Genomic DNA, 20955 nt, shown 5'->3' on the forward strand with positions numbered 1-20955 from the left:
GTTTCCACTTGATTGTGTGTGCAGTGTGGACACAGTCGCTCTTCTCTCGGTGTCCATGTGTGTCTGTGTCTGCCCGTCTCTACAGTGAGCTGGTGATCACTGAGTCTGTACATGCTCAACACTTTTCTTAGTTTAGGGTCTGATACGCTTGTGAGGTATTCTGACACTTTATATTCTCTCTTTAGTGACAGATAGCATTCCAGTTTACTTTGCTGAGCTGTTGCTTCTGTCCAGTGTTGGAGATATTTCTCTTTTTGTCTTTTCATCATTTGGTTTAGTCTGGCTGGGGTTTGGGGTTGACTTGGGCATGTTTGGGGTTGTAGAGTTAGTTGTGAGATCAGTTGGATGAAGGGGTTTCTCTCTGGGCTCAGCTCTTGATGACTTAAGGCTTTGTGATGGAGTGTGTCTGTGTCGCTGTTCTTAAGGTGTGTGTAGAATTTTAAAGCTCTTTTTTGTATTTTAATGATTAGAGGATACAGTCCTAATTCTGCTCTGCAGGCGTTGTTTGGAGTTTTTCTCTGTACCCGTAGAATGTTTTTACACATTTCTGTTTGCAGAATCTCTATTGGGTGTTTGTCCCATCTGGTGAACTCTTGGTTGGCGAGAGGACCCCAAACCTCACTTCCATACAGCGCGATTGGTTCTATAATTGATTGTATTATTTTCAACCAGATTACGGTTGGGATGTCAATTTTGATATTCTTTTTGATGGCGTAAAAGGCTCTTTGTGCCTTGTCTCTCAGGTCGTTCACAGCCTTGTTTAAGTTTCCGGTGTTACTAATGTTTATACCAAGATATGTGTAGTTCTTGGTGTGTTCTAGGGGCACGTTGTTTAGTTTGAAACGGTGATGTTGATTTTGGCTACTGGGCTTTTTTTGGAATATCATGACTCGAGTCTTCTTAAGGTTAACCGATAGGGCCCATGTTTGGCAGAAAGTGTGCAGGGTGTCCAGATGTTGCTGTAGACCCTCTTTTGTGGGTGACAGCAGCACCAGATCGTCTGCAAACAGGAGACATTTCACTTCGGTGTCTTGTAAGGTCGGGCCGGGTGCTGGTGACTGTTCTAGAGCTCCAGCTAATTCATTCATGTAAATGTTAAATAGTGTAGGACTTAGACTACAGCCCTGTCTCACTCCACGACTCTGGGAGAGAAAGTCTGTGTGCTTGTTGCCAATTTTAACTGCAAATGTGTTATTGGTGTACATTGATTTGATGATGTCGTAGGTTTTTCCTCCGATGCCGCATTGAATCAACTGAAGAAAAAGTCCCTCATGCCAGATTGAGTCAAAAGCTTTTTTGAAGTCAACAAAGCATGAGTAGAGCTTTCTTTTATTTTGGTTTGTTTCTTTGTCAATTAAGGTACGAAGAGTGTATATATGATCGGATGTGCGGTATTTGGGTTGGAAACCAATTTGGCATTTTCTCAGGATGTTTTGGTTGTTTAGATATTGGAGAAGTCTGCTGTTAAGAATGTTACAGAGGAGTTTACCTAGATTACTGTTTACACATATTCCGCGGTAATTATTAGGGTCGAATTTGTCTCCACTTTTATGGATTGGAGTTATGAGACCTTGGTTCCAGATTGTGGGAAATATACCTGTACTAAAGATGATATTAAACAGTTTGAGGATGGCGAGTGTAAGTTTTTGGTCTGCGTGTTTAATCATCTCGTTTAGGATACCGTCAATACCACTTGCTTTTTGGGATTTAAGTTTTGGTATATTTTGTTCTAGCTCAGCGAGTGTAATTGGATAGTCTAAAGGGTTTTGGTAATCTTTAATTGTTGACTCCAGAGTGCATAGTTTGTTGTGTAGGTTAGTTTGTTCATGGTTCTTGTTTATTTTACTAAAGAGGTTTGAGAAGTGCTTTATCCATACGTCTCCGTTCTGAATGGGAAGATCTTCATGGTGGGGTCTGTTAAGTGTGTTCCAATGTTCCCAGAAGCGATTTGTTTCTAGAGATTGTTCAATTGCTTTTATCTGGTTTTGTGTATCTTGTTTCTTTTTCTTCCTTAGTGTTTCCTTATATTGTTTAACTTTTTCATGGTAGAGTTGGCGTGTGTTTACATTGTCAGCATCTCTGTGTTTCTGATTTGATAGAATTCTTACTTCTTTTCTAAGGTTTTTACACTCCTTATCAAACCATTTCTCATTTACAGGCTTTTTGTTTGGTTTTGTGTTAGTGGGTTTTAGGTCAGATAGCGTTGCAGATATTGTAAAAATTTGGTTAATCCTGTCTACTGCTAAATTTACACCTTCATAATTGTGTGGAAATGGGGTATCGAGGAATTTATTCAGTAGGATTTGAATTTTTGGTTCACAAGTTAAGCTTTTGTATGTATCTTCGCAATTTTGTTTCCACCTGAAAGTTTGTTTTAGGGTATGGAGGTGGGTTTGTTTTGATGCCTCTGTGTTAGGTTTGGATCTATTGAGGTAGAGAGTGATTTTACTGTGATCTGACAATGGTGATGGTGGGCTGACTGTGAACGCTCTGAGGGAGTTAGGATTCAGATCCGTGATGAAATAGTCTACCGTACTGTTACCCAGCTTAGAACTATAGGTGTACCTACCGTATGAATCTCCTCGTAGTCGTCCATTGACCATGTACAGACCCAGTGTGCGACAAAGATGGAGAAGTCTTAATCCATTTTTGTTTGTTGTTTTATCGTAGTTCAGTCTTTGTGTGTGTGTAGGTATGGAAAGGACATCTCCTCCTGGAATGTGTTTGTCTCCCTTGGAGTGAACCGAGTCTGATTCTTCACCTGTCCTGGCATTTAGGTCACCGCAGATCAGAACATTGCCCTGTGACTGAAAGTAGTTGATCTCCTCTTCCAGGATCGTGAAACTGTCCTCATTGAAATAGGGTGACTCTGCTGGAGGGATGTAGGTTGCACACAGGAAGATATTCTTATCTGTTGAAGTGATGGTCTTGTTGATTTCTATCCATGTGTAAAACTGGCCAGTTTTAATCATTTTTGTTGAGTTAGCGTATTCAGATTTATACCATATCAGCATTCCGCCTGAGTCTCTTCCCTGGGTGACACCAGGCAGTTTGACGGATGGAATGATGAATTCTCTGTAGTTTGTAGGGCGACCGGTGGGTCCGTCTCCTCTACTCCATGTCTCCTGTAGGATGAGGATGTCTGAGTTTTTTGTTTCAGAGCTGAAGTCTATGTTTTTGCTTTTCAGTCCAAAAGCAGATGACCTCAGGCCTTGAATATTCCAACATGATATTGTAAATGATTTGTTATCCATAAGTTATTAATTTGTTTAGTGCGGATATTGTCTTAGTACAGTAGGTGTGAGCAGATTAGGTTCAGCATCTGATGGATGTCTTTTAGCTCGGCTGTTGGAGCTTGTGCAGATGTCGGTGTGGAGTTTCTGCTCACTGTCTGGGCATAGCTTAGGCTGCTGGAGTTCTGTTGCATATGCCGGGTGGGGGGTGTAGGCAGCAGGGGTGGTGCTCTGGTCTGTTGGCTGTTGTTTTGGCAAGGAGGGGGGCCCAGTCTCTGGCTGTTTTTAGAAGGTGCGGTGTGGTTCATCCATGGTCTGGGTAGGGACTGCCTTGCTCCGTTGCTTCTAGGGGGGTTGTTTGTGTTGCGGTTTAGAGCAACATCTTTTAATTTCTTTGTAAAGATGGGGACAGACGCTCTGTACAGGTGTACATGGTCATAGAGGCATGTAAGGTCCAAGGTGGGATGATGTGCCAGGTGCACTTGAGGTTTGAGTGCACAAGTTCTAGAGAGATTTGCGTTTATTTGTTGAATTGTGTCTGGGTGGAAGTCTTTCCGTGGTAGCAGTGTCGAGATGGTGATTTTGGCATTTGGGAAGGTGGTTGTAGCTTTTTCGATTACCCTTTCGAGTGCTGTGGCCACTCTTTCTTGTTGTGCTCTCAGGTCGTTTGTGCCAGTGTGAATTATAATGTGGCTTGGTGATCCTAGGTTGTCCTTGTTCAGTAGTCTGAGGGCACTGTGCGTGTTGGGGCACCAGAGTTTGGACACCCTTTGTTTGGGGAAGAGCTTTTTTTCGTCTATGAATTTCCCATTTGAGTCTATCAGAAGGACAATATCTGTTTTCTGTGAGTCCTCGGTGGGTGTTGGAGTGTTGTCGGGTTCATTGCGTTGATCTGTACTCTCTCTCTCTCTCTCTCTCTGTCTCTCTCTCTCTGTCTCTCTCTGTCTCTCTCTCGCTCTCTCTCTGTCTCTCTCTCACTCTCTCTCTCTCTCTCTCTCTCTCTATCTCTCTATCTCTATCTCTCTGTCTCTCTGTCTCTCTCTCTCTGATTCAAGATTCAAGATTCAAAGGAGCTTTATTGGCATGATAAAAGAAAATTTACATTGCCAAAGCACAAGATTAAATATAAACATGCAGAAATACAGATTAAGATCAAAAATAAGATAGAATCAAATTAAAAGTCTATAAGTAAAAATCTATATATATATACATCTCAATATAAACAGAAAAACAGTTTTAATTAAAGTTCTCAATAAGGGTGACAGTGTCAGTTTGTGTGTGTTGTCCTGTCAGTGTTGTGTTGTGTTGTGCTGGTTGTTCTTTGGTCGTGGCAGGACTTGACATATCTTGCAGCAGGTTTGAGCTTCTTGAATTTTCTCCCAGTATGTATGAGATCTTGTCCTTTTGTTGAAACTGGTCAAAGTCTTTGTGTAAGTTTGTAAACTGGGGGAAGAATGTTTCTCTGATGTGTGTGTAGTTGGGACAGGAGAGGAGAAAGTGCAGCTCTGTTTCCACTTGATTGTGTGTGCAGTGTGGACACAGTCGCTCTTCTCTCGGTGTCCATGTGTGTCTGTGTCTGCCCGTCTCTACAGTGAGCTGGTGATCACTGAGTCTGTACATGCTCAACACTTTTCTTAGTTTAGGGTCTGATACGCTTGTGAGGTATTCTGACACTTTATATTCTCTCTTTAGTGACAGATAGCATTCCAGTTTACTTTGCTGAGCTGTTGCTTCTGTCCAGTGTTGGAGATATTTCTCTTTTTGTCTTTTCATCATTTGGTTTAGTCTGGCTGGGGGTTTGGGGTTGACTTGGGCATGTTTGGGGTTGTAGAGTTAGTTGTGAGATCAGTTGGATGAAGGGGTTTCTCTCTGGGCTCAGCTCTTGATGGCTTAAGGCTTTGTGATGGAGTGTGTCTGTGTCGCTGTTCTTAAGGTGTGTGTAGAATTTTAAAGCTCTTTTTTGTATTTTAATGATTAGAGGATACAGTCCTAATTCTGCTCTGCAGGCGTTGTTTGGAGTTTTTCTCTGTACCCGTAGAATGTTTTTACACATTTCTGTTTGCAGAATCTCTATTGGGTGTTTGTCCCATCTGCTGAACTCTTGGTTGGCGAAAGGACCCCAAACCTCACTTCCATACAGCGCGATTGGTTCTATAAATGATTGTATTATTTTCAGCCAGATTACGGTTGGGATGTCAATTTTGATATTCTTTTTGATTGCGTAAAAGGCTCTTCGTGCCTTGTCTCTCAGGTCATTCACAGCCTTGTTTAAGTTTCCAGTGTTACTAATGTTTATACCAAGATATGTGTAGTTCTTGGTGTGTTCTAGGGGCACGTTGTTTAGTTTGAAACGGTGATGTTGATTTTGGCTACTGGGCTTTTTTTGGAATATCATGACTCAAGTCTTCTTAAGGTTAACCGATAGGGCCCATGTTTGGCAGAAAGTGTGCAGGGTGTCCAGATGTTGCTGTAGACCCTCTTTTGTGGGTGACAGCAGCACCAGATCGTCTGCAAACAGGAGGCATTTCACTTCGGTGTCTTGTAAGGTCGGGCCGGGTGCTGGTGACTGTTCTAGAGCTCCAGCTAGTTCATTCATGTAAATGTTAAATAGTGTAGGACTTAGACTACAGCCCTGTCTCACTCCCCGACTCTGGGAGAGAAAGTCTGTGTGCTTGTTGCCAATTTTAACTGCAAATGTGTTATTGGTGTATATTGATTTGATGATGTCGTAGGTTTTTCCTCCGATGCCGCATTGAATCAACTGAAGAAAAAGTCCCTCATGCCAGATTGAGTCAAAAGCTTTTTTGAAGTCGACAAAGCATGAGTAGAGCTTTCTTTTATTTTGGTTCGTTTCTTTGTCAATTAAGGTACGAAGAGTGTATATATGATCGGATGTGCGGTATTTGGGTTGGAAACCAATTTGGCATTTTCTCAGGATGTTTTGGTTGTTTAGATATTGGAGAAGTCTGCTGTTAAGAATGTTACAGAGGAGTTTACCTAGATTACTGTTTACACATATTCCGCGGTAATTATTAGGGTCGAATTTGTCTCCACTTTTATGGATTGGAGTTATGAGACCTTGGTTCCAGATTGTGGGAAATATACCTGTACTAAAGATGATATTAAACAGTTTGAGGATGGCGAGTGTAAGTTTTTGGTCTGCGTGTTTAATCATCTCGTTTAGGATACCGTCGATACCACTTGCTTTTGGAATTTAAGTTTTGGTATATTTTGTTCTAGCTCAGCGAGTGTAATTGGATAGTCTAAAGGGTTTTGGTAATCTTTAATTGTTGACTCCAGAGTGCATAGTTTGTTGTGTAGGTTAGTTTGTTCATGGTTCTTGGTTATTTTACCAACCCTAACCCAACTTGATGAATGAAGTTGAATGGAATTTGTGGTGGAAAGGACATAAAATACTCAGTCATGGTACAAATTTAAGTAGAGGTGTGGGCATCTTTTTTTCTTCAAAAATAAGGGCGGATATTATAAGTATAGAGGAACCAGTGAAGGGTCGATTGTTGGTGGTTAAAGCTAAAGTTCAAGAAATGCTTGTTTTCTTTATAAATATTTATGCACCAACTGTGGGACAGGAGCGCATACATTTTTTAAATATACTTAGTGAAAGTCTTAGAAAGTGTTTTAGTGAAGGATGTGTTGTTATTGGTGGAGACTGGAATTGCACTGTCAATTTTACAATAGATCGTAATACTGAGGAACCTCATATACAGTCCTCAAGTGCTTTGTCAAAACTCATTAAAGATTTCCAGCTCTTGGATATGTGGAGAATTAAACACCCTAACGATAGACAGTATACATGGATTAGGGTTTTTAATAATCGAGTTAGTGCTGCCCGACTAGATAGATTTTGACACATAGAATCTATTAACAATAGAGCAATTGAGTGTTGCATTTGTCCTGTGGGTTTTTCTGATCATCATTTCATTATTATGACAATGAACATGTCAAATACAAGGACAAAGTCTGTTTATTGGCATTTTAATGTAAAATTGCTGCAGGATGCTGCGTTTTGTGAAAATTTTGATTTATTTTGGGATGATTGGAAGAAGGAAAAGAGTTCTTTTGAAAACTTGAAACAGTGGTGGGATGTAGGCAAGACTCAAATAAAACTTTTCTGTCAGCAGTATACAGCCAACTGTAGTAGTAGAATAAAGAATGTGATTGAAACACTTGAAAATCAAATTAATTTAATGGAATTGCAGTTGGTTGATGCACACAATTCGATATTGTACAATGATTTGCAAACAAAAAAGAGAGAGCTTGGTCTAGTCTTAAATGAGAAAGTTAAAGGAGCCTTGATAAGGTCCCGTTTCATGTCTTTAGCAGAAATGGATGCCCCAACTTCATTCTTCTTTAATCTGGAATATAAGGCGGCTCAAGATAAACAAATGCCATGTCTTAAACTCCCTGATGGGAGGATAACATCAAAGACTGTAGAAATGAGAACCCATGCTGTGGATTTCTATTCAAGCCTTTATGCTGCAGAAAACTGTGAAAATAGTGACTGTATGACACAGCTTCTTCAGGGTCTTCCTCAGCTGGACTCTGGCTCTAAAACTGTCTTGGAGGCTGGTATAACTTTTGAGGAAGTTACTGCTGCTGTGGGACAACTTAATTCAGGACGATCCCCTGGAATAGATGGACTGCCAGCAGACTTTTATAAAAGTTTTTGGAACAGCATTGGACATGATTATTTTGATGTTTTATGTGAATCAATAAGAGAAGGTGTTTTACCAACTTCCTGTCAATATGCGGTCTTATCATTGTTACCCAAAAAGGGTGATTTAGCCTTTATAAAGAACTGGCGTCCTGTTGCCCTTCTTACAACAGAATATAAAATATTCTCAAAATGTCTGGCAAATAGATTAAAACATTTTTTGGGTTTGATTGTAAACAAGGATCAGTCATATTGCATTCCAAAACGGTCCATTATGGATAATTTGTTTTTAGTGCGAGACATTGTGGTTATTTGTAATGATTTCAAATTGAATGTTGGGTTAATTGCATTGGATCAAGAAAAGGCTTTTGATCGTGTGGATCACAAATATCTTTTTAATGTATTGAAGGTTTTTGGTTTTGGCGAAACATTTTTAAATTTGATACAGTTGTTATATAATGGGGCATCATGTATGGTGAAGATAGGGGGCACATTGAGTCGGCCAATTCCTATTTTAAGGGGTATTAGGCAAGGCTGTCCAATGTCTGGTCAACTATACAGTTTAGCAATTGAGCCGCTGCTTTTTAGACTTCGAGAAAGACTGTCAAAAGACGGTTTTAATGCACCTGGTTTTTTTTAGACTCAAGAATGTATCTCTCTGCCTATGCAGATGATATTACAGTTTTTGTAAATAATGCTGAAGATATTAACTGTATATCTGAGGTACTCAATCTTTATGAGAAAGCTTCATCAGCTAAAATGAACTGGGCAAAAAGTGAAGCTTTTTGGGCTGGTAAAGGGGAGGTCGAGAGTCTCCCAAAGTTACCTGGAGACCTAAAGTGGGGCAGAGAGGGACTTAAATTATTGGGAATTTTTTTGGGGTCAAATGATTATCAAAAGAAAAATTGGGAGGGGCTAGTGGAGAAAGTGTGCACTAAATTGTCTAAATGGAAATGGTTGCTACCGCAGTTGCCCTATAGGGGAAGGGTTTTAGTGGCCAATAATTTTGTTGCTTCTACTCTGTGGCATAAAATAACTGTGTTACAGCCACCTGTTGGACTTATTGAGGAGATTCAAAGGCAACTTGTGAATTTTTTTTGGTCTTGACAACACTGGATTCGTGCTGCTGCTTTATACCTTCCGGTTCATGAGGGAGGCCAAGGGTTGATCGACATCAGATCCAGAATTATGGCATTCCGGTTGCAAGCCGCTCAGAGACTGCTGAAACAAGCTACAACGGAAATTTTAAAGTCTTTGCATGCGGACCATAAGTTTTTTACAAATGACTCTATAGCAACTGATCAATGGAGAAAGGGGGTTCCTTATGTTTTCCCTTCTCTGAATGTGACTATTGCAGTGGGAGAATGGCAAGAGGATGAGAATTGTCTTTTGTCTTTTGAAACCCCTCAGCTTGGAGTTTTTGAGGAAGTGGGAAAAAAAGCCCTCTATATCTCCTGTGTGAACGCATCCAATGCTGGTCGCTTGCATGGAATTGCTTCAAATAAATGGACAGATTTTTTTGGAATTCTTTCCTCCCCTAGAGGCTGCTGGCGGTCCTTATATAAACGCCCCATTGACAAAAGAACGGGCGACCTTCAGTGGAGTATCGTTCATGGGGCGATAGCCACAAACAGATATGTGGTGCACATTGATCCCTCTGTAGGGGTGGGTTGTCCCTTCTGTAAAGATGTTGAAACGGTGTTTCATCTATTTGTACAGTGTGCTCGGCTAAGCGATTTGTTTTCATTTTTATCTCAATTGTTCATTGAAATTGGTGAAGATTTCTCTTATGAAATGTTTATATATGGTCCAAGGTATACAGGAAAAAAGAAAAGTCAGTTGAGTTTACTAAATTTTTTGTCTGGTACAGCAAAACTTGCTATATGGAAATCCAGAAAAAATAAGTTGTTAGGACAGGGTTCTCTGGATGTGTTGAGGATTTTCAAAGGCTTGGTGGCGGCCCGGCTTAGAATAGAACATGCTTATTATAAAATGGTAAATTGTGTAGAATCTTTTATGTACATTTGGGGGATAAATGAGGTCCTTTGCACTGTAGATGATGATGATGATTTAATGCTTGCCTTTTAAAATGTTTCTAATTTTAATATGAATAGTATATATTATATTTGTTTTTGTTTTGTGAGTTTTTAATATTATTGAAACACCTTATTGTTTAAAATAAAGGTGTATTAAAAATTAAAAAAAATTATCTCTCCCTCTCTTTCTTTCTTTCTCTCTCTCCCTCTCTCTCTCTCTCTCTCTCTCTCTCTCCCCCTCTCTCTCTCTCTCTCTCTCTCTCTCTTTCTCTTTCTCTCTCCCTCTCTCTCTCTCCCTCTCTTTCTCTCTCTCTCTCTCTTTCTCTCTCTCTCTCTCTCTCTCTCTCTCTCTCTCTCTCTCTTTCTCTCTCCCTCTCTTTCTCTCTCTCTCTCCCTCTCTTTCTCTCTCTCTCTTTGTTTATCTGTATGTCTCTCTCTCTCACACACAGACTCGGTGCACACGCTCAGTTTGGACGGGTCACTGAAGAACTTCAAACAGCAGCCGATAGACGTCACCTTTAAGATGGACATCGAGGCTGTGGGTGAGTGACGCAGATCATTTGAGTGTGAAGAGTGAGTGTGACATCATCACTGACATCATCTTTGACGTCATCAGTGCATGTTGACGACACATTGGTCGCCTTCTGGAAGCACGGATGGCAGAGGAGAGGACCGGGATCCTCTGACATACTGCAGGAGATCACGGACGCCAAAAACACCTTCCGCCTGCTGGGACACGACAGGTGCACACATCACACACACAATGTCACATGCACATGTCACGTGTGTAACCTCAGATGGATGATATCACGTCAGGTCATATGAGATCACAAATGTCTGATTCCTGTCAACAGGTCTGTTGTCATGGAGAAGCGAGCGTATGATGACCAATCAGGACTGTGCAATCTGTACGTCATGGAGACGGTGGATGAGTGTGTCCTGTGAAGACCACAAACAAACGTGTGAATGTTTCAAATGTCTGCGCCTTACTTTCCTTCTGTAGTGTTAAATAAAACATCAGTCCAGCTGCGACAACACACGCGTGTGTGCCTGTCATCTGTGTAAAGTTATTTTCAACATTTCACTCAAGAATTAACAGAAAAACACAAACTTCTCCTTCTAGAAACATCTGAGCACAGTATGGACATTAAACAACATGTACAACATTGTTTGTGTGTGTGTGTGTGTGTGTTTGTCTTTCTGTCTGGTCACTTCATGCTGACCCATAAAACTCGGCTGAGAATATCAAACACATCTGAAGCATTTTTGTGTGTGAAGAAACAGAAGTGTTTGTGGAATAATAAAGTTGTGTTGTTTAAAGTAACGCGAGTCTGTTTTCATGTTTTGTCAGCAAATGTTAAGTATTCATTTTTTCCTTTTTCATATCAGAAATAATAACCTATGTAGAATCTCGTCCTGTTTGGTTTACATAAGGCCCACTTCGTTTTATGTATTTGATATTTACCTTATATAATAAATAACTGTATAATGTATCGTTCATTACTTTGTAAATTATAATTTTCAAAATACATCAAAAACACCTATTTCCACCACACTTCCCGATTTCCTATTTATATAATTTTCAAAGACTTTCCAAATCAATCTTGCATATCACAGATGTATTTTTTTATTTTATTTTTTCGATCGCAAACTGCTCTTTTTCATTAATATTATAATGCAGAACTTGCATATTTACATTCATACCGAATACGATCAGGGAAAAACATCTTCATTACTTTACAAATTGTAAATAATTACATTATTAACAGAAAATTATATATTAATTTACGTGCATAAAAACAGAAATATTTTAGCGAAACTGACGATGGTGCTGTGACGTCATCGCCTCGGGCTGTCGGGGGTTGTGTCTAGAAAGGGCCAAATTATTATTAATATTTGTTTATGCGTAAATTAACATAAATTATTTATGTTTTATTTTTGATATTTTGATATTTTTGTTATGCTTCTATTTGGATGTTATTGATTTTTTTCTTGTTGTTTATTTGGTATTTTGTATCTTCTTGCTATAAAAAAGCCACAGCTACGGCCGGAAGCGATGCAAAATCTCCCCATAAAATGACAAGAAATTACAACGTATACACACACCCTGAACATAACCTCACAATCATACAAAAATAGTAATAAACTGCTCTCACCTTGACAAACACGAGTGCGCATGCGCAGTGGAGGCTGCGGTCTCTCTTCTAGCCGAAACCGGGGTCGGGATGCGCTCGCTCCGGTTCGAGTCCACGGCCACGCGCGGCTCCGCTCCCATCGCGCTTGTAGTTTTCCCGCAGCATTTCCAGGTCAGACGCGCGTTGCTTCCTGTGCGGCGCGTCTGGACTAAAGATGGCCGGAGATGGAGGCGCATTGAAGGATATCAATGAGATTAAATCTCAGTTCCGCACCCGGGAGGGATTTTACAAGCTGCTCACCCTCTCAGACTCTCAGCAGCGGGCCGGGCTGCTGCCGCGGGGACCCTCAGCGGGCGTCACGGTGGGACCCGGAGTCACCACGGGCTCCATCCCGGGCGGCGGTGCTGGTGTGGGGCTGGTGCAGGGGCCCGGGTCCGCCGCCAACTCCTCTCCCGGCTTCCTGCCGCCGGTGCGGGTGTCGATTGTCAAGCTGAAGCCGGAGGACCCGGGCGAGGATTCGGAGCGCGTGTGTTTCAACATCGGCAGGGAACTTTATTTCTACACCTACACGAACATTAAGAAGGTGAGAACCGAGCTCGAGCTTCTCGGACGGGTTCGGACCCGCGACACAGTGAGGACCGTTTACATCTGATGAATTAAGATGATTGTCATTCAGACTAGCTTCACTTAAAATGAGCTTAAAGAAAGAAATGCTCTAGGATGATTATTAATGAATTAATGACATCACTGGATAGCCACAACAGGTCACACTTGACCTGAATTGACCTTGGCCAAAATATGAAACGTCACAGATGAATCCATTCATTTGTAGAGGGGGTAAAAATGACATTTCCACTCTAAATTTGAAGTCATGTTTGAGGGGGTAAATGATGAAAAGAGAAATACATCAGCATCATCGATGTATTTGTACTAGTGGTGGGAATAGATTAATTTTTTTAATCTACATTAAAATGGCTGATTTGAATTGGCTGATTTGATTCAGAATATGTGTGCTACCCAAATAATGACTAAAAGTAAGTCTTTGAGAACGGGTTTCTCAAGCCAAGTGGCGCATTAGACCAGGGGCTCATCTCCTGTTTCCAAAATGCATCACAAACTGCTTGAGAAAGCTGTTCTACTATGATAATTGGTGATGAAAATAAATGATGTTCAATAAGATGAACTTGTGTTTACTTCCGCATTAGCTAAGGGATGATTTGCGTTTAGGTGGTACTTGAGACTGGAAGAGCTCCTACAGTACATTTACATTTAGTCATTTAGCAGACGCTTTTATCCAAAGCGACTTACAAAGAGTGAGGGAGCAACAAGCGATATGTCATACAGGAGCCATAATACATTAGATCTCAATACAAAGTTACTGGTTTCAACTAAAGCTAGACCACTACCTGTTGAGAGAAAGTGTTTTTTTAAACCAATTCCGCATTGCACAAGGTGCAAACAACCTTAGTCTTGTCGATGTTTCTATTGGAAAGCTTCTTAAAAATTTATATTCCCTGAAGCAAACCCGGCGGCTTCATAGCTGCATCCATGTTAGCACGTCATGTTTGATGCGGTAATTTCACAGTAACGTTATGTTGTGTTCAGACCAAACGCGAATGGCGTGTCAAGCGCGAGTGATTTATATGTTAATGCAAAGAGGCAATAGACCTACTTGCTGCGCGAATGAAGCCCTGGTTATGAGATGATGAGGCGGCTTCTGCTTCCGCGAATCACGCGAGTTGAAAAATCTCGTTCTCGCCCCGTACAGTGCAGTTAAGCTGGTATACATCCGCGCTAAAATATCAAGGTGAAAGTCATCATAGCTTGTGTAGTATAGACCCAGCTCCCAACACAACTTTGAGAATAGATTAACGGCGACATTTTTTTATCGCGCGATAAGAGTCTCAACACCGTTAACGGCCCACCACTAATTTGTACACAGATCAGTATATCTGTTATTAAATCTGTTCTTTTCATTCATCTATGATGCATTTTATGCCAATGGCGACTGCTCAAACATGAAGGAAAAGAGCTCTTTTTGTTGTTTTTTTAACCAAATTTGCATACCTGTAATAGACTCCAGAACATTAGAGATTCCTCAACGTGCTTTTCTGTCTTTTGGGAACTACATTTTTAAAGCCCTGTAAGGTTCAGTCCTAGAGAAATGAGGATGCCAACGCGGCTTCATGAGAAAGCTGACAAATGGAAACATTTTCAGTCATCAAAAACTAAATGTGGGTCATTTTCAAAAAATCTGCCACTTTCTTTTTTTTTTAATAATGTCTGAAGGACAAAATAATATCGTTTTTCTTCTATGAAAACATCTGTTCTAAACATAACCATTTCAGTGTCCTGTAGCGCTTGTCAATCGACATCACGCCGTGTTGAATGTTCCGCCTTGTTGGGAGGCAGGCGGCTATTGAGTTCAAATGAAGTGTTTTGTTTTTTCTTCTTTGATTAAGTAACATAACTGTGGTAGGTTATAAAAACTAGTCGCGTTACGCGGAGTTGTTCTGGAAAAGGCCCTGGAAGTTTCACTTTCGATCTCTCCATATATCAAACAAAACAAGTAATGGTACATATCAAAACCATTATAACACTGGAGTATGAGCCTCCCAAGATGGCGGAGCAGCCGGCCGAACTGCAACATAAAACGCAGGGCGTGACGTCAGCTACACATTTTTATTGGTTAGTTAGTTTAGGCACATTAACTTGCTCTTAATCGTTTATTATAAGACGCTATTCTTCTTTGAGTTGAAAGGACATTTTGATAAAGGGATGTTGTTACAATAAAGTCCCATTTATCAGGCCCCTTACATATTGGTGCACTGGTGTGAAGTTTGAACATCCTAAACCTCTCAAGTTAATATATTTTATGGCAACCATCAAATGTTTTCAAGGCCGCTATGAACACGCCGTTAACCAAAACCCAAAGGTGTTGCAAACCTCTATGTGTTGGTCAAAACTACAAAAAAATGCAGATCAAATGTTAAATAGCAGAGTTCCTACTGGGTTTAGGATAAAGTTGTAAGATACTTTTTTGTTCCTGTTGGGATGTTACATAGGCCTACCAAATTTCATACATTTTCATGAAACAAAGCACGAGTGCTGCTTTATTTAGATTTTGTATGTGGCGCGTTAGAGCCTTTTCACATTTATATTTAGTCATTGAGCAGAGGCTTTTATCCAGTGCCACTAACAAATGAGGTAAACAATAGAAGCAATTGGAACAACATTAGGACAACAAAAAGCATAAAAATGGTCTCATATAGAAGATAGAGGACAGAAGAATAAAAGTATATTTCAGATTTCCGACAGTGTCAGATTTTTGAAAAATTACCCACATTTAGTTTTTGATGACTGAAAATGTGTCCCTTTAGATCCTCATATCTCTAGGACTGAACTTTACAGGGCTTTTATAAATGTAGTTCCCCAAAGACAAGTTTGCCAAGTACAAGAATCTAAAAGGATGTGAGGTGTCTCTAATGGTTCTGGAGTCTATTACATGTATGCAAATTTGGTAAAAAAGAACACAAAAGAGCCCTTTCTTTATGTTTGAGCAGTCGCCATTGGCATAAAATGCATCATAGATTAATGAAAAGAACAGATTTACTAACAGATATACTGATCTCTGTGTACAAATAAAATTATGATGCTGATGTATTTCTCGTGTCATTTTTTACCCCCTCAAATGTGGCTCCAAATTTAAGCCCATTGCACATTATGTCGGAAATTTCCGCACGTAAAAAAAAAAATATGACCTCACGTTGTGTCAATGACCTTTACACACTGCTTCTGATATTTTTGTTTGTCATAATTAAATTGGACGGTATCGATTTTTGCGTTTTTCGCATCCATAGCGAGCATTTTGAGAGGCGTATTTAACAATTCAGAGACACTGTACAAACCAGCGCCAATTATGCCAAAGTTTCGGACTGTATGTGCAAAGACCTTTAGAATGAAAATTGTCGTTTTTACCTCCCTCTAAAAATTAATTGATAGCTTAATTACTATTCATGTAATAATTCATGTGACATTTCATAACTTAAAAAAAAAAAAATGTAAAATCAGATGAAAATATAAAAAATTGGTTGATTTGACTTGTGTACTTACTTTAAAAAAAATGTCTCCGGTGACCTGTGATGTTGTTTTTAAGAAGGGATTTGTATTGAAATATGTTGTCCGTGCATGTGTGACAGTTGTGTTATTTAATGTTTTGAATATAAACTGCAGTGATGATGTGTATGTGTGTCTGTGTGCAGGCGGTGGATCTCAGTAAACCTATAGACAAGCGCATTTATAAAGGAACTCAGCCGACGTGTCATGATTTCAACCAGTATTCTGCTACAGCAGATAGTGTGGCTCTCCTGGTGGGCTTCTCTGCTGGACAGGTTCAGTATCTGGACCCCATAAAGAAAGAGACCAGCAAACTCTTCAACGAGGAGGTGCGGAGGACTATTGTGTGTCATCTGTCTCCGTCCTTAAGGGGACGCTTCAACCAAAAATGAAAATTCCTTCATCATTTACTCACCAAACCTGTATAAATGTCTTTGTTCTGATAAACCCAAGAGGAGATATTTGGAAGACAAGCAGTTACTGAGAGTCCAACACAATCTAAAGCATGACACAACTTACACAACAGCTCACGTAACCACTGATAGATTTCACACTTCATTTAGTTTGCGTCACTGGGAATTGACTCCCATAGTAGGAAAATAAATCCTCTTGGAGTCAATGGGGGAGGAGATCTGTTTGGTTGCCGCCATTCTTCCAAATATCTTTCTGGGTGTTCATCAGATCAAAACATGTATATAGATTTGTAATGGTCAATGATGACTGAATTATCATTTTTTTGGGTGTACTGTCCCTTTAACTTGCGTAAAGTAAGTGAGACTGCTGCTCGATATCAAAGGCAAATAAGTTTACTGTAAAAACAAATGTCTTATCACGAGCATAACATTTCCTGGACATAATTCCCAGTGACGCAAACTAAATGAAGTGTGAAATCTATCAGTGGTTACGTGAGCTGTTGTGTAAGATGTGTCATGCTTTAGATTGTGTTGGACTCTAAGTAACTGCTTGTCTTCATGTTCATACTAGGAAACCACATCCCACGCTGATGTTGTGTTTTACGGGCAGTTCATCCTGATCAGATACTCAGATTTGTTCAGTTTTACAGACATAAATACAAAAGAGACGTTCATCATTCCTCCTGAAACTTCAGTTAAAAGAGAAGAGGAACCTCTTTTCAACAGAAACGCTTCGTTTTGTAATTTCCTCAGCGCGGTTTGAGTTTGTCAATCGCATTAAAATTATTTCTTGCACTGTGCGGTTGAGTGGTTTGAGCTTAACCAACATTTGCATGTTGTATTGCAGTCCGAGATGAGCTCCGAAGAGACGAATTCAACGCTCCCTCTCGTGTCTTTTCTCTTTCGCAGAGGTTGATAGACAAATCCAAGGTCACATGTCTGAAATGGCTTCCCAAATCGGAGAATCTGTTCCTGGCATCTCATGCCAGCGGTCACCTCTACCTCTACAACGTCGAGCACCCGTGTGGCACCACGGCCCCTCAGTACGGTCTCCTCCGGCAGGGAGAAGGATTCGCCGTCTACGCCTGCAAAACCAAGACGCCCCGTAACCCTTTGCTGCGCTGGGTTGTCGGCGAGGGCGGCCTGAACGAGTTTGCCTTCTCCCCCGACGGCGTGCACGTGGCCTGCGTAGGCCAAGACGGCTGCCTCCGCGTCTTCCATTTCGACTCCATGGAGTTGCAGGGCGTGATGAAGAGCTACTTCGGGGGCCTGCTGTGTGTCTCATGGAGCCCGGATGGCAAGTATCTGGCCACCGGCGGAGAGGACGACCTCGTTACGGTGTGGTCGTTCGGCGAGAGCCGCGTGGTGGCGCGAGGTCACGGCCACAAGTCTTGGGTGAACGTCGTGGCTTTCGACCCCTTCACCACGAACCTGGACGATGAGGAGCCAATGGAGCTCAGCGGCAGTGAGGAGGACCTCCAGCAGGGGGCGCTGCACTTCGGCCGCGTGCGCACCAGCAGCACGCTCTCCCGCCTCTCGCGTCACAGCTCCAAAGGCGGTGCCTCATCGGTGTCGTACCGCTTCGGTTCCGTCGGTCAGGACACACAGTTCTGTCTGTGGGACCTGACGGACGATGTCCTCTACCCACGTCTGCCGCTCTCCCGTGCCCTAACCAACACCTTCGGCTCCACGACCGGCGGCGCGGCCCTCAACAGCGCCGGCGGAGGAGTCGTCGTCGTCGAGGGTCACCATCACCCCTCCAACCCCCACCAGACGTCCACGCTGCCCCTGCCGCTGCCTCGCTCCCTGTCTCGCTCCAACTCTCTCCCGCACCCTGCCGTCGCCAATACGTCCAAGAGCCAGAGCACCGTGGAAGGCGGGGGGTCAGGGGGCGGCGGCGTAGGGACAGGGGGAACGGGAGGAAATGCCCCCTTCAGCATCGGCCGCTTCGCCACGTTGTCCCTACAAGAGCGCAAATCGGACAAATCCGGGGCGGGAGGGGAAAAGGAGCACAAGCGCTACCACAGCCTGGGCAACATTAGCAAAAGCAACGATAAGATCAACGTGGCCCCGCGCGCCAGCAGACTGGACGGCGCCAAAGTCCTGGGCACCACGCTGTGTCCTCGCATGAACGAGGTGCCGCTGCTGGAGCCGCTGGTGTGTAAGAAAATCGCTCACGAGCGCCTCACCGTTCTGGTCTTCATGAACGACTGCATCATCACCGCGTGTCAGGAGGGACTCATCTGCACCTGGGCACGACCCGGCAAAGCGGTGAGTCCGTCGTCATGTTGTGCACACCTGCTCTTCATATTAAACGTTGGTCGTTAACAGAAGCAGACGTTCTAATCTCTGTTGTCTGATTCTCTCAGCATCCATCATCTGCTCAGAACGGAAACTCGCCGAGCGGGACGGTTGTATAACCCGGCCGGAGTCAGACCATCACTGCAAGCGGGACTTTGACGCTCTTCTGCACACCGGTTCTTTATTTATTTGTTGAAACTTTGAGACGATTTGCATTGTACATATTTTCACGACGGAAGAGGATGACGCGGGACTGAAAGAGTTAATATATAACGATTTTTGTTGTAAGTATAGTCGGAAAGATGTATCACGGTCACCAATGTTAGAAGGTGTTTTGCTTTCAGCCAAATGTTTAGTATTTGGGGGTAACTCTTGTAGCGTGGTGGTGCAGCGCCGTACACCTGCCGTCTTCACATTTTGCACATTTCCCGGTTGGTCCGAGCTTGTTTGATGGAGGCAGATGGCGGGACGCCTCATCAAATATTCATGCTGTTTACAGTTAGCGTTTATGCAAAGCGGATGGAGATGAGAAAGCTGTGAGTAAAGACCTTTATCAGTATCTCTGTACAGGATCACGTACATTTATCCTTTAAATAAATGTGTAAATGAATAACACATCAGTCAACACTACTCAGTCTCTTTGAAATAAGTTTGTTGACACGATGAGAAGCACGTGTGTTAATGTTACAGTCGGTAATGCACATAACATTCAATTCGCACGCAAACACACCTGCTTTAATCCTCTTTTCTCCTTTTAATGCGTTTTGTCATGTTATTGTGGCTTGAGAGAGAGAGAGAGAGAGAGAGAGAGAGAGAGAGAGAGAGAGAGACGGTTAAAAGTTTACCTCAGACTGTTTAGTTGCAAAACCTCCGGGAACTATTGAAACTGTGAAAAAACTGTTTCGTTGGAGTTGACACGACTCTCTCTCTCTGTCAACGGCTCTCATCAAAACAAACCAACTGCAGTTTGATTGATATTAATTGAAATGCACAATTAAACATGATTTTTGAAAATATTTTAAAACGGGAATTATCTTATTTTGGAAATAAACTCTTCGGATTGTTTTGTTTATTTCAGATGTTTTATATTTTCTATGGTTGTAATGTTTTATTTCGTCTCTGTTGTTGACTGCAGATGCTGTTGACCAATAAGTGGACGTTTTTTAAACTCTTCATCCATTTTGTTTACTTGATCTTGCCCTTACGAAAATTGTCCTTGGTTTTACAAGTAAAACCATGGTTTTGAAGTAAATTATCAATACAACAAAAAAACATGATTACTACACTTGTACCACAAAAAAAAAATGGTTAACTTTCTTAAGGGTGATGTTTGTAACACTTTAAGTGCCATGTAGTGTCATAAACTCATTTTTATTTTTTAACTTAATTTAGAAACTCATGGGGAACACAAATATGCATATGAAAAAATACACACTTTTTCATAATTAAATTCTAAGCATCCATGTATATATATAAATCTACACACAATAAAACAAACAAAATACTTTCGAACATTTCCTGGGGGTTGCGTGTAAAATAAATAAATAATAATATATACAATTATAACCAATCTTAAAAGAAAAGAGACTCATTCATGGTTTTATAGAACTCACCAAGGGGTTGATTATATTTGGATAAGTGCGTTAAAGATTCTAAGTGTTTTTTACATTCATTTTTAAATAAGGGTTCACAGTAATTCCACTCACATTTATGTATATGGTATTTGGCCATTGTTACAATAGTGTTTACCGTCAATTGCATCTTTTTCCACAAACCCTCTGCATTGTGTAGTGTCATTAACGGACTCTTGAAGTAACTGTATGATTCAACTTCCTGTCGGGAGCTTCCTGTCTCATGCACGTGAGATGTTGTAGAAGGTTACAGCTTTCGTTTAACTTCCACTGCATGTGTGTATTATTTTTATTTAGCGCGAGTAAATGGTGACTAGCCGAAAGGATCACAATAAACAGTTTATAAATGAGAATCTGTTATTAAAACATGCAATACTCATGCAGTCTGCTGTCTGTTCATGTCAACACCAGGTCT

General features: G+C 41.4%; 2 protein-coding genes across 3 annotated transcripts in view; both read left to right on the forward strand.

Moving 5' to 3' along the window:
- The window catches only part of LOC130428571 (mitogen-activated protein kinase kinase kinase kinase 5), a 34480-nt gene extending 23212 nt beyond the window's left edge, over nt 1-11268 (forward strand). For both annotated transcript variants that reach the window (XM_056756717.1, XM_056756716.1), the window contains 3 exons: nt 10394-10486; nt 10561-10687; nt 10799-11268. In XM_056756717.1, the coding sequence (XP_056612695.1) occupies nt 10394-10486; nt 10561-10687; nt 10799-10889 (311 nt within the window). In that variant the 3' untranslated portion in view covers nt 10890-11268. The remainder of the gene's footprint in view (nt 1-10393; nt 10487-10560; nt 10688-10798) is intronic.
- An 874-nt stretch (nt 11269-12142) lies between these two features.
- zmp:0000000529 (WD repeat-containing protein 20) lies at nt 12143-19981 on the forward strand. Its single transcript, XM_056757244.1, has 4 exons — nt 12143-12662; nt 16342-16524; nt 17518-18879; nt 18978-19981. The coding sequence occupies exons 1-4, from the start codon at nt 12294-12296 to the stop codon at nt 19026-19028; spliced, it is 1965 nt and encodes a 654-aa protein (XP_056613222.1). The 5' UTR covers nt 12143-12293; the 3' UTR covers nt 19029-19981.
- Nucleotides 19982-20955: the final 974 nt, after the last annotated feature.

The sequence above is a fragment of the Triplophysa dalaica genome, chromosome 9 (assembly GCF_015846415.1).
Source record: "Triplophysa dalaica isolate WHDGS20190420 chromosome 9, ASM1584641v1, whole genome shotgun sequence".
Taxonomy (NCBI): Eukaryota; Metazoa; Chordata; class Actinopteri; order Cypriniformes; family Nemacheilidae; genus Triplophysa; species Triplophysa dalaica.

Excerpts from the sequence above, each read along its gene's own strand:
- zmp:0000000529 (XM_056757244.1), top strand. The coding sequence starts at position 12,294 with ATGGCCGGAGATGGAGGCGCATTGAAGGATATCAATGAGATTAAATCT. Across the intron at positions 12,663-16,341 it reads CCTACACGAACATTAAGAAG|GCGGTGGATCTCAGTAAACC; the intron begins GTGAGAACCGAG and ends GTCTGTGTGCAG. Across the intron at positions 18,880-18,977 it reads GGGCACGACCCGGCAAAGCG|CATCCATCATCTGCTCAGAA; the intron begins GTGAGTCCGTCG and ends TGATTCTCTCAG.